General features: G+C 47.4%; 1 protein-coding gene across 1 annotated transcript; it reads left to right on the plus strand.

Moving 5' to 3' along the window:
• The first annotated feature begins 8,538 nt into the window (after positions 1-8,538).
• On the plus strand, positions 8,539-12,031 carry LOC128806851 (coiled-coil domain-containing protein 42-like). The gene is given in 7 exon segments (XM_053976684.1): positions 8,539-8,615; positions 8,956-9,061; positions 9,188-9,292; positions 9,820-10,077; positions 10,820-10,965; positions 11,276-11,471; positions 11,924-12,031. Coding segments are annotated over 7 exon segments (996 nt in total).
• Positions 12,032-12,946: the final 915 nt, after the last annotated feature.

Raw genomic sequence — 12,946 nt, forward strand, 5'->3', positions numbered from 1 at the left:
TTGCCTTCAATAGTTTTCAGAGAATTGGCATTGCAAATTGTTGGAGCAGCGTTACACAGCTGCAGCCATGATGGTCTGAGGTCACTAAACAAGTAAAGTTAGATTTTTCCTCTCTCACTTCATCTGAATATTTATTTGGGGTAGGGGGAAATAATGAACCCCTGCGCACCTGGGCTTTTCTTCCCATCTGTATATACCTGTGTCTTCAGAAATGATCTGTAGCCCCCCTAGAAATGGCAGGATGGAGCTGGAGCAACCCCAGTTCCTGGGACATGAGCATGGGAATCTCTGATACCTTTTTTCTGAGCTATTTGTTACAGAATTTGTCTCATCTGTGTTCAGTTTCTCTGCCATAGCTGCCTTGGAGCTGAAGTGGGAAGTTCACCTGCAAGGGCAGCAGGAGGCAGCTGCTGTCCTGTGGTCTTGTGTGACTGCTGACCTGCATGGGCTGTCTCCCTGTAGAAGTTTGATGCCCACATTTGAATAAGTAGATCCCAGACATTCAGGGTGTTCTGCCAGAAGCCCCAGTGGTTTGGCAGATTTTCCAAGCTCATGCCCCTTCTTGCCTTCATTGATGTCCGTTTTAATTATTTTATATATACCATTCCTTGCTGCATGAAAGAGTGTTCTGAATGTGTGAGAAGGAGACTTTGTTGTCTCTTATTACTCATGTAATTAGGCAGTACTGGTAACTTTATGTAAAGGAATATGAAAATATTTGGGTTGCTTTTGGCCAAATGCCTTGCAAACTTCAGAATCCCCTGAATTTAGATGAATTTCATGTTTTTCTGGGGTTGCTGTAACCTCTTGAGGAGTTTAGCCAGTTAGGTACAGCAGGTCTCTTTAGGGCTTTCTGTCCCTTTGTTGTCATATATCAACCTCTTAAATCATGAATTAAGCCACTAATAATGGCTGGGAAACATTCTCATAGTTAAAACATGACCAGCCTAGAAGCTTTAACAGTCAGCAGTGAAAATGCTTGTCACCAGCTCTGCGAACAGTGGAGCATGTAAGTCTTAAACAGGAATGGTTCTATAGGACTGAGGAAACAAATGGAAGGCTTGCTGTTTTATTAGCTCAACAAACTGCATTTCACTCCTGTCTCTGTTTCCCTTCCTGCGTAGCAATATATGCCCCGTTCCCAAAACGCTCCTGTAAACAATGGGGAGAGAAGCCTTTTGTGTGGCTTTCACTAAGATTGCAAGTTGTGTGGGCAATGCAACTCGACAGAATTTCAATGAGATTTGCAAGCCTGTGTGCTTATGCAAAGGGAAGTATTTCATAATGCCTATTCTCTCTTAATTGACTTATTTTTTTGCTCACCGTAATTTATATGAAGGCAATAAAGGGAAAGCGCTTTGGCAAAACAGTCAAGTCTGTCTTTGAAGAAACCAAAGAAATTTTGTCTGGATGGATTTATTCATTCTGTAATTAAAACTTTGATGCAAACATGACATACTCCAGAAATTGTAAACGGCTCTGCTTAGTGCTCCAAAGGTCTTGTCTCTTTACATTAGTCAAAGTTCTGCCCTGAATTGTATATTATGCATTGTTTTGTGGACCACTTGAATTATTTTTAGGTTGGCTTTTTTTTATTTTTAATTTTGAATCTTAGTCTATACCATCTGGCTCTACATGTTACTGAAGAAGTTCAAGTTCCTATTGGCTGTATCCTGTATCCTCATTCATTATTGATATCTTCACAAACATCACTTAATTATAACTGTGAAGAGAGGTTTAGGTACCTCTTACAGCATCCAAATTGATGTTCATAGTGAGCAGTTGAAACTGATACCTGCTTTACATTATACAAAGAGTATGCTGGGCAAAGCATGTGTGTGTGTGAAGTGGTCTGAACTTAAACAAAGTAGGGCTACAGTAAGTTTATTCTGGCTGCTCCAGCACACTGTGAATGCAGCTTTCCATCCCACTGGCTGCAGAAAGATACAACCACATTCTCCCTGCACTGGCTTCTACTGTGCTGTAATTGCTTATGAAAATCAATTTTGTGCTACCACTGTAGCAGCAGAACCAAGTCAGAGAAACCTCTCTAGAAGGCCCGCAAGACCAGGGTGGTCCTTGGCAGTGGAGGATTTAGATATGTTGGAGTAGGTGGCCATGGTCAGAGGAGGCATGTGGATTTCAGAAGGCTGAGAGTGAACTGAGATCCCCAGCATGGTGGTGGTGACTCATGGAAAATCCCTTGGGAAGGGGAACCAGTCTGTTGCCAGCAAAGTGGCTATCCTGGATCTGGAGGGGCTTTGTTCTAACTTCATCTCCATCTATGTTCCTGATCTACTGGCCATGGAGGGGCAGCTTCATGGGACCTGTTCTGGGAGTGAGGGCCGTGTTTATTTGCATCCTTTTGAAACAGGCAACAATCATTTCTAGTTCAACAGTGAAGAACAGAGCCATGGAGCTTGAAATGTGGGATCTTTGGGGAGTTTCCTACAGAGGAACCTAAACACCAAGCCTGGTGTGGGAACTCACTTTTCTTGGGAAGATACTTAGGAGTGATGGGAAAATGGGCTCTGGGAATCTGGACATTTAGATTGCTCTCTGTTCCCTGCCCTGTTGCAGAACAGCTCATGGTGCTTCACCCTCTCTTTGAAATCCCAGGAACAAAGGACGATTAACCAAAATGTTTGTGGCATAAAGTGGGACCCCTTCTCCTGTTGCACACAAAAGGAGGACTCAGAGAAGCTGCAGTGGGCAGAAAGGTGAGGGGCCCAGGAAACCCCACCAGCAATAACAGAGGCACCACTGGTGCCCTTGGCATCAGCAGTGCTATTTGTTTTGGTCTTGGCAAATGTCAGTGGTGCCATTCTCCTGGATGTGAGGGTGGGAAGGGGAGCTCTACAAAGTGGGATTTGGGGTTGGGGTCCCTTGATCTCAGAACCAGAACCTCTGTGCCCTTGTTCTTATCCACACTACTGCAGTCACTGCTCCAGAGCATCGGGCAGAAATGCCGCTTCCACTCTTGTAATGTGTTGCCCAAGCAAATGTAAAATATTTAATCTGGCATTGCCAAAGGGGTGCTTTATGACTTCTGCCAAATTACATTATATAAACATAATTAAAGGGTTAGCTTTGTTTGAATCTGTCATTCTAAGCAATAAAGATGTCAGATAATTTATTGTTGCATTTTGATACTCACTCTATTAAGCTAATAACAGTTTTTGTGTGTGCGTGTATATATATGAGAGCAGCGTTCATGGAGTTTGTCTTTTTGAAAGGTGACTGAGTCTGATGATGTTGCTGATGGAGTCCAGGAACATTCTCTGCTACTAAACTACTTTCCAGAGTTTGCTTTTGAGCCTGGATGCCTGCAGTTCCCAAAACTGCTTGAGAAGACTGAGAGGAACAGGAATCTGTCCCCGTGCATCTGTGGCAGCAAGAATCTGGTGAGGGGAGCAGGGAGATGCTGGCACCACTGCTGGGGCAGAGCTGGGACTGTGCTGGGTGAGCTGTATGCATTAAAGGTGGGACGTGAGCCCTGCAGCCAGCAAGTGTCAAGCTGTGATAGGCAAGGGTTCAACAACCTGAAACATTAAAAACAGGATATTTCACATGAAAAGAAAGATTTTTAATAAGTTCTTTCTCCTACACTGTGGACCCTTCATGCCCAAGAGGTTTCATTTTGCCTAGCAGCAGGTGCTTCACTGACTATTCAGCATTTTAGCCAAGTCCTCTCCTTGTTTTAGGGTGGAGGAATAGAGGTGCAGCTACCTGGCTTATGGATGATGGGAGAGGATTTGGCTGGGCACGTGCCTGTACTGTGGGTGGAGCAGCCCTGGCACAATACAGGATGGAACAGAGCAGTGGCCAGAGCCCAAGGCATGCCCTTCCTTATCTGGGAGGGAGCTGGGATGGTTTTGGCTCATGGTGGCAGGAGCTCTGTACAGTGGGGCTGACGTGCTGGGTACACACTCAACTTCTGGAGCAAAACAACACTCTCCCTCCCCCTCTATTTTAAGACCTGTGTTACAACCACTAAATTGATAGAAAAACAAGCCCAAATCCTGTTGAGTACTAGGACAAATATTTTTAAGGTTATTTTAAGATTTATAAAAATATTAAACTAGAGAGTAAAATACACTTTATTAAACTGTCCTATTTACAGTCATATACCTGGACTCTCTGTTGAGATACAGAAAGTAAAGATGCCTCTAAGACTTCCATTATCAGATTCTGAGAGAATTTATAGATTAGTAGGTACAATTATCCTCTTGAAATCTACTGTTAAGATAGGCTTTCCTTAAAGTTAGCTTTTCTTATGGCTGCTGCTGAGTGCACACATGGAGCTGTAAGATGCTGTTTGTTCACCTCTACAGAACAGCAGGTTCACAGGGAGCTGAGTTGGTCAGTCATTCATCACTCCTATAGCACAAAGTGTCCTATTGAATACTGAGACATTGCTGCTGGATGCCTGGAGAGCCCAGGCATACTAGGGAATAAAAAAAAAAAATAGTTCAATTAAAGACCAGGGCAAAAATAGTTTCATGGGTTTTCTGTTTCAAATTAAACCCTTAAAAGCCTCTTTCCCAAATTTCTTCCATTCGAGTTTTGGATCCAGTCCTAAATGCTGGGTCTGAAACCCCAAATTACACTGCAGTTTGTGCCCACGTCAGTGACAGGCTGGATCCAAATAGCAGAAATAACCACACTGAAATCCAGGGAAGCTTTGGGTCCCCTGCCCAGGTTCAGCAGAGCCCCTTGGCCTTGTGGATCCTCTCTGCCATGCCAGACCCCTCTCTGCCTCCCTACAGCCCATCCACCCACATCTAATCCACCCAGGACCAGCCTGGATAAATATAATCTATGCTATACATATAAAAGGATCTGTGTTAGCTGTGAGGACTGGTAGGGGTTAAGTCTTTTATAAGTTCAATTAGGAAATTAAACTCGGTGGGAGACCTGCAATGCTTTCCAGTTGTTCTCCAAGTATCACAACAAACCTCTTCATCTTAGGCATGGTATCTAGGGGGGTATCTGGCTCCCTAATCTGGGGTTTGGTTTGGGCTCATCTCTACCCAAAATATTATTTTAACCACTCTTTGTATTTCATTTCCATACTTTTTCTTTTTTTTTTTCTTTGGTATGCTTAGAGAAAAGATTCTGCCAAAGACAGAAATGCTTTGAGCTTGAAAAACATTTTTTTTGCTGTGTATATGGAAGGAGGTGTTTTGCTTGGCTTAGCTTGTGAAATACATGGCACAACCTGCATGAAATATTTGAGGCTGAGGAGACATGAGTGATTCTTGAAGAAAAAAAAAAAAAGAAAAAAGTGAATTTTCATTCAAAGGTCTCATTTGTTTAGAGCCACACCCAGACAGGAGGTGTGGGGCAGAGCAAGGAAGAAGATTTGATTTATGAACTTGTAAAATTAAAATTATTATAAAGTTAAAAAATCACAAAAACAACCCTCCCAAAAAGCTCAGACTCATGGCAAGATTTCTATGTATGTGAAAAGGAATTAAATCATTAGTGTTTGATAAAAATTCATGAGACTCTAGAAGTACCAGGGGTTGAGAGGAAAACCCTGCCTCATATGCCCAGACTGTGGGGAAAGGGCTGCCAAGTGCCCCTGTCCTCACCGAGATGGGCTTTTCCTGCCAAGGGTGGCAGTATGGGATGGAAGTTATGAGGAGTTATCAGAAATGTAGGATAATTTGGGGATCCCTTCCAGCAGGGAAGGGATCTCTGGAGTTTTTCATTCTGACTTTCAGCTCCAAGCAGGGTCAACAGCAAGTCTCTACCTCCATGGGCTCCTCTCTACCCTAGAAGTGTCCACGTGCCTCCCAAAAAAGGTGTGGAGAAGAGATGGCAGAAACAACTGAATCTGGCTCAATCTGCTCTTTAGCAGAACTCAAACTAGAGAAGGCCCTGGTTTGCCCCATTTCAGACTGGTGCTCCTTGGAGGTCACAGCACAAGGATGGGCTTGTAGGCAAAGCAGAGTTGTGGCCACTCAGCCTGTCCCCATGCCCGGTTCTCCATGACGTGGTGCCCCAGGCTGTTTGACTATGTGTCTGGGATATGTAAGCTTGATTTCCATCCATTGTTTCTGCCAGTGCTGAGATTTTGGCTACAGGAAGAAGCTGTGATGGTGAGAACTACTCCAGGTGATGTGTTGTCATGCTGCCTGCCAGCCACAAGTTGGGTCAAGCAAGGGCAGCTGATCATTGTTTGTGGCCAAATATTCCCAGGGGCTTGTGATAGCACACCAGAGCAAACCAAGACAAAACTCCTACCTCTAGGATTTCCAAATCCCAGCCACAGCCCCGTGGAGGTGTAAGATGTGGGTAGAGGAAAGCAGAGGAGGAGCTGGGGTTACTGCAACACACGGCAGATGTAGGATATTAGCTGGCTCCTTGACACTGCTCCTGCTGCAGCTGGTGGGCATTTTGCACTCTTGTTTGCTTGCTGGTCATTGCTTAATGCCTTGTCTGGCAGTTCTCCTGACATGCCTCCTCCTGCAAGTGAGCAGCTTCTCCTGCAGCCCCTGGCAGAGCAGACTGTGTCCCAGTTGGGGAAGTTTCTAAGTGAGATGCTGGAGGGCATGGGAGAGAGAACCAGGACCAGCTGGTCCTTGGAACAACCTGCTTTCTCCATCCAGGTACCTTTCTACTTGTCAGGAGAGCTTTTATTTATCCAGAGCAGACAAAATTGTCAGGAGGATAATAAAATAGGCTGAGATTCTGTGGGCACCTTGTGGGATGCTGCTTGCTTGCTTTTAACAAGGAGTAAGTTTTTTCTTAAATTGGAAAGTGTCCTTTGAGGGTGCCTGGGGTGCTGCACAGGGCAGCTTCTTTAGCTCAGGGGAAAGTGTCTGGACCTCATATCTGTGGGACAGATGGGATCAGCAAGCTGATGTTTAGGGAAGTTTGCCAAGCCAGTGGTAGCATGGGACATCCCATTCCAGTGGCCTCTGTGTCCACAGCACAGGCTCCACACCAGCAGCTCAGTCATGTTCTGTGTCTCTTCAATGCCTTTTAATTTTGCTGGTTGCTTGCAAGGGTTTGATAGACAAAAGTGGTGTTTTGGAGGCAGAAGAGAAGATTCATAGACTTCTAAATTTAAAAAACCATGACACTGGTCAAAGTTTCTTGAAACCATTCCTACCAGTCATCCATGCTGAGGCTGGGGCTACACCATGGTGGTGTGTGGTATTTAGCCTGTAATATTTCTGAAGACTTCGAAGACTTAATTTTCCTCTTCCAGTCTCTCCAACCCTAGTGCAAAAAAAGGTTAGAAACTGCACTTCTAGCAGAGAGTGTTGGAGTCCAGATGATGTCCACAGTTGTTCCTATGTCTTCTCAAATACATCTTTTCCTGTCACTGCAGCAAATCTTGAGATTTGCAGAGATGTTGCACTGGGATGAGTGAGAGTAAAACCACCAAGAGGAGCTTGCAGGTCATGCTGATAGAGTCTGTTTGTGCTGGTTCCTCCCAGGTTCCTCCCCGTTGAAGCAACTCCTCTAATCTGATTATCAGCCCTTCAAGTATTAAGCCCAATCTCTGTAGCTCATCTCCAGTTTGAGCTTTTATCACAACTAACAGAAGAGAGAATTCCTTTTGAATGAAAGAGGTATTCTCCTTGTTAGACTCTGGAAGTGAAGCATGTGCACATGGCCCTGGTGCTTTTGCTGCAGGAGTCATTAAATCTGTTTAATTTGGCTGTATCAATGTGCCTGGTGCCCGATGCATGGCAGGCAAGCATCAACACACCAAAGATTGGGCACCTTCCTCCTGCAGGAAGGCCTGGGCTTCAGGAAGGGGAAGAAGGGAAGTAGGAAACTGAAAACCAGCCTCAGGGAGTGGTAGTTTGCCACTGCTTGATTAGGAGGATTTAAATAACCCATTAGGGAGCCAGCAGGAGAAATTTGTTGGTCTTATGAAGTGAGCAGCCACTGTTTTTAGAGCCGTGCACAGGAGCTGCCAGGCCCAACAGAGGGTGGGCCCAGGCGATGTATTTGCTTAGGGAAAGGGGAAGTGCTTTGCAGCTGATCTCAGTGAGCTGAGCCGTAAGGGAAGGGCACTACACCACGGCAGAACAGTGGTCAAACATCCCCAAGGATGTGCCTGTAAATGGTGTTTCCATCTGGTGTTGGGGAGAGAAGGAACAAGCCCTGTGCCCTGAGAGTTGGGACAGTGGGATGCGGCTGTCAAGGGCACTGAAACACCCAGCAGAGGTGAAATTTTAGCAGAGGAAGAACACGAAAAGATGTGAGAAAGGAAATTAAATAACTCGTGGTCCTGGACAGAGTGGTCAGTCCCCCTGACTCTGAGTAAACATTCACGGAGGTTGGAGTAGCCATAGGGCCTCTCTCCAGGGCTGGAGTAGCCGTGGGGCTGCAGAGGCCATAGGTCAAGGAAGGTCTCAGGAAAGTGGAGGCAAGAGGCTGCCAGGGCCCATCCCCTGCCTGGTGCCTCCCACACTGAGCCCTCAGGGTTGAAGGGCAGCCCCTGAGCTGACCTGGGAAAGAAGCAGTGCTAGCAGGACCTGGGCTCTCTGTTTCCTGCTGGTGGCTGGAGCAATGGAGACCTGGAGCAAAGAGGAGATGTCAGCCCATTTCCTCAGGATGTACAAGGTGGAACTCCCATCCTTCCTCAGGTGAGGGGGTTCTTCCACTAGCCTGCATTCTCTTCTCCTGCCTTCTCCATGCCCCCATCCCTCACCACGGGAAACTCCCATGCCTTATGTCCATCACTTCTGCCTCCTCTTGTACACCCTCCCCCAGCTCTGTTCCTCCCTGTAACACCTCCTTGCTCTGCCAGGGGGATGCCTGCTGGGGAGGGGTGGGGATGCCATGCTGCCAGATGGGATCTGAGATGGTGTTGGGGATCTCTGCCCCATCACCCTACCTGAGACACAGTCCAACATCCAGAGAAATCCAACACACTGCCAAGGATCTCAACTCAGTGTGTAACCTCAAGGAACATTCCTGTGGCAGGGAACTCACAGTGACAGAGGAGGACTCCCAATCTCCACTTATTCAGCTCTTGAAGAAGAAGAAAGAAGCCCAAGAGATGGAAAAGGCTATGGCAGAGAAAGAAGAGGTGAGAAAGATGGATGGGTGCTGGTGCATGGTTGGAATGGCTTGTGGTTTTTTGGAGGCTTTTTGGGAGGCAGGTGACAGATTTTGGGTGCAGGCAGCCATGTCACCCTCATTGCGGTGCTGCCAGGCCTTCAGGGAGAGGATGAAAGTCATTGCTGACTGGTGGAGGGACCTGCACGCCAAGAGGGTGCAGCTGAAAGCCCACGTGGAGAGATCTGGAAGGGCTGTATGGGTACACCAGATGATCTTGAGCTGCACCACCAACTCCTCCGCTCCCTTGGGGAAGAGGGTCTTAGGCCTGCACTCCTGTTCAAGCCTTCTGTTGAGACTGGAGCTGTGAGGAACAGGACTGGCAGGGCACACGGTTTTGTGCCACAGTTATGGAAAGCCCTGATAGGTCTTGGGTGGAAAAGAGCTTATCCTGTACCAGTGAGATCTCCTGCAGGCCCAAAATGTCTCCCAGGAAAGGTGTTAGCTTTGCACCCACTGCTGATATCCAGATGTCTCCAGGGTGCAGATCCAAGCAGGTCTGAAATTCAGACTGCCATCCCAGGTACTGGTCTCCAGGACCAAAGGGTCAATGCAACAGGGATGGTCCTGTGAAACAGGGAGAGGAAGTGTTCCCAGGTGGTCCAGTACTGGTCTCTCCTCTCTGAAGATATGTCCTACCACTGCTGGTAAGTAATTCAGCTCCATCTTACCCTGCCTTCCTTTCCCTCTCTGTGTATGTGCATGTGTGCTGCTGGGGGAAACCACCAGAAACATGAAGAGTTATGAATCCAAGCTCTGAAGATAAACAGCAAACAGAGAGAGGAGAAGATGAAAAAGGATGGTGAGCTTTTGAGAGCCAAGATGGAACTGGAAACCCTCAGAAAAAACCACCGTAAATTCTGCAAAAAAGTGCAGAAGTACTCCATCTTCAAGAAATACCTGGAGGATGTGGTGTTTGGACATAAGCAAGACAGATCATGGCCTTGGGGAGAGCCTCAGATAAATGCTAAAACTAGAGAAGATAGGGCAAGTCCAGGACACTGGACACTTGCTCAAACCCAGAGACCTCAGATGGGATGGAAAAAACAACCTGAAACCAAGGTTTCAGGTTGCAGAGTTGCACAAGAACAAGAGTTCAGGTTGAAGAAGAGTTCAGGTTGCACAGGGAGCAGAGTTACAGTAGAAGAATCAGAACAGCAAGTGGAAGATTGAGAAAAGCAAAGAAAAACCATGAGAAGGTGGAAAAGCTTAGGGCTGGGAGGAACTGGGACACCTTTGTGTCACTATTTCAGGTCAGATGAATTGTTTGGGAGAAATTAAAAGCTGTTCAGAAAGTGTCCCCAGGCAGTTGCCAAAAAGCTGTGCTCTCTCTGGAGGATGTCAGGACATCACTCATACTCCAACCACCCCAGCTGTGGCCTCCCAACTCCTGGGGATGTGGCTCTGGACACTGCAGTTGTTCTTTGTGCTTTATCAGAGCACTGCTGATAAAGTGGAACATCTCCTTGCTTATGGCAGTGACAGCTGTGAGTGTGGCACAGTGGAGGCCACCACACCGGGAATGTAGCAATGCTCAGGAACCAGCTGGGGCAATAGTCTCATGGGGAAGGACAGAATCCCAGAACAGTTAGAGCTGGGGAAGGTGGGAAGATCTTTCAGGAGGGAGAGGCGTTGGCCCAGGTAAGGGCAGGGTGCCAAATGACACGAGAGCTGCAAGCTGGTGAGGGAAGGGCAGAGAATCACTAACACCAGGAACCCTGTGCTGCAGACTGAGGACATCTCAGAAGTCACTTCACAGTTCAAGTTGCTGGTGAGGACATGGAAGGACCTTCTGCAGTCACAACAGGGGCACAAACAACTGACTGGGCAAGACAAGGAGCAGTACAAAGCACAGAAAGAAGCTGAGATGCTTCAGTACAAAAATCATTTTGTGCAGCTCAAACTATATTTTTATCAGGCTCAAAGTGACATCCCCCTCTGGATAAGGAATTGTGGAGCGGGCAGGGGAAGATCGCCAAGCCTGGCTCTGTCAAGACTGGCTGATGGCTCATCCTTCAGCATTGGGGTCACAGCAGAGTCCAGTAACCATCTCTGGGATTGGAAGAGATTCCTAATTTCATCCCATCCATGGAGTTGGAGAAGGAAGAATAGCAGACCAGTCTGGAGTATGGAACTTAGGGCCTCCAAGCCAGGGTCTCTGATGCTGAAGCATGACCTTTGCCAGGGCATGTCCCCATGCTGCATGTTCTCTCTCCTTCCAGGAGGTTCACTGGGCTGGCATCCAGGACAGGCCCTCCAAGAAAACCAGGAAGCTGTGGACTATAAAGCTGGCCATCCACAACCTTTTCCAGTCCACCAACATGCAGCTGCAAGCAGAGTGGGATGTGTTGGAGTGTAACAGCTGCACACAGCTGAACATGGTAAAGCCAAGCCAGAAGGAGGAGCAGTGATGAGTCTCCACTGCCCCAAGGGAGGGGAGAGCCCACAGACCCAACAGACACCTTCTTTTTCACTGGGGCTCTCTCTCAGGCATGGGAAACGGGGCAGGGCACACCAGACAAACCTGTCTCTTCTGAGGAGGTAAAGCAGGGTCCTTGCCTGGCAGAAGGAGTGGGAGCCAGGCAGGCTGAGGCAGGGGATGCAGGGCATGCAGATCAAACCATGGCCAGCACTGGTTTTATTCACCCTTGCCCTGGACTCAGGCTCACCCACAAAAGTCCATTCTGGTGGTGCAGGTCCAGCAAGGCAAATGCCCTTCTCTTCTGCTCAGTTTGATAGGTGACATTTGCCATCTGAAAGAGCCAACAAGTGTCCCAGTGACTCCTGTTCCCATCCCTGCCCTGAGCTCTGCCATCTCTCTTTTCCACTCTAGATACAGCAGTTTATCCAACACCTTAAAGACATCCAGTTCTACGCAGGAGATGCAGAAGCACCAGAGGGTTGCTGCATCTCTGAAGACAAAAGGGATGTGGCAGCATGACCTGTCCTGCCAGTGAAGGTTCAGTGGGTTGGGAAGGGAAAGAGGAGGACAACAGAACCCTACAGATATCCCAGACTAAAAGAAATAATAAAGTTGTCTCTTCATTTCCTGGGAGCACTGGACACATCAGAGCAACTCCATCCCACAGCTTCACACCAGACAGCACTGGGGGGCCTTCCTTAGAATTCTGGTTGCATGACACAGTGTTCCTGCAAAGCTGGCAAGATTGTGAGAGCAGGCTGGGACAGGAGTGTGGTTTCAAACAGGGATCAGTACTAATGTTCATATTTGGACATCCCACTTAACCTAAGCTCTTAGATATTTCAGAGACATGTCACAACGAGGTGGGGAGACTGCTTCAGGAGAGCTTCAGAGAGTTCCCACCACCACACCCAGCACTTCTATGGATGTGGATTTCTCTGCATAGCCATGTGTTATGGACTAAAGCTCCCCTTCCCCCCAGGATCTTAGGGAAAGTGTGGAGAATGGATATAGGTGACAGACGAACCAGCCAAAGCTGAGCATGTAGCTGTTCATCATGTGTGCCACCATGATGAATGCAAAACAAGAGGACTAACAGTGGCTCTGGGAACACACTGTGGTGGTCAGTCAGGCTCCAGAGTCTTTTGGGGAGAACCTTTTTATGCACCAAGGCCTCAATGACATAAGCTTACAGATTTTGAGGTAAGAGGCCATTGATCACATGCTCTTGCTCCCTGCTCTTCTGTCCTGAGCTGAGGGAAGAAGAGGAAATAAAACTCCCTGAGACTGGGGAAAGGTTGCACAGTGCAATGCAGAAATGCTGTGTGTGATGCTCAGCTGTCCCCAGGCTTTGGGTGGGATTTGGGAGGAGTAGGGCTGGAAATGGAGCGTCAGGGAATGAGCTTTGAGAGCATGTCCCAAAACACCCACCAC

The sequence above is a fragment of the Vidua macroura genome, chromosome 4, assembly GCF_024509145.1.
Source record: "Vidua macroura isolate BioBank_ID:100142 chromosome 4, ASM2450914v1, whole genome shotgun sequence".
Taxonomy (NCBI): Eukaryota; Metazoa; Chordata; class Aves; order Passeriformes; family Viduidae; genus Vidua; species Vidua macroura.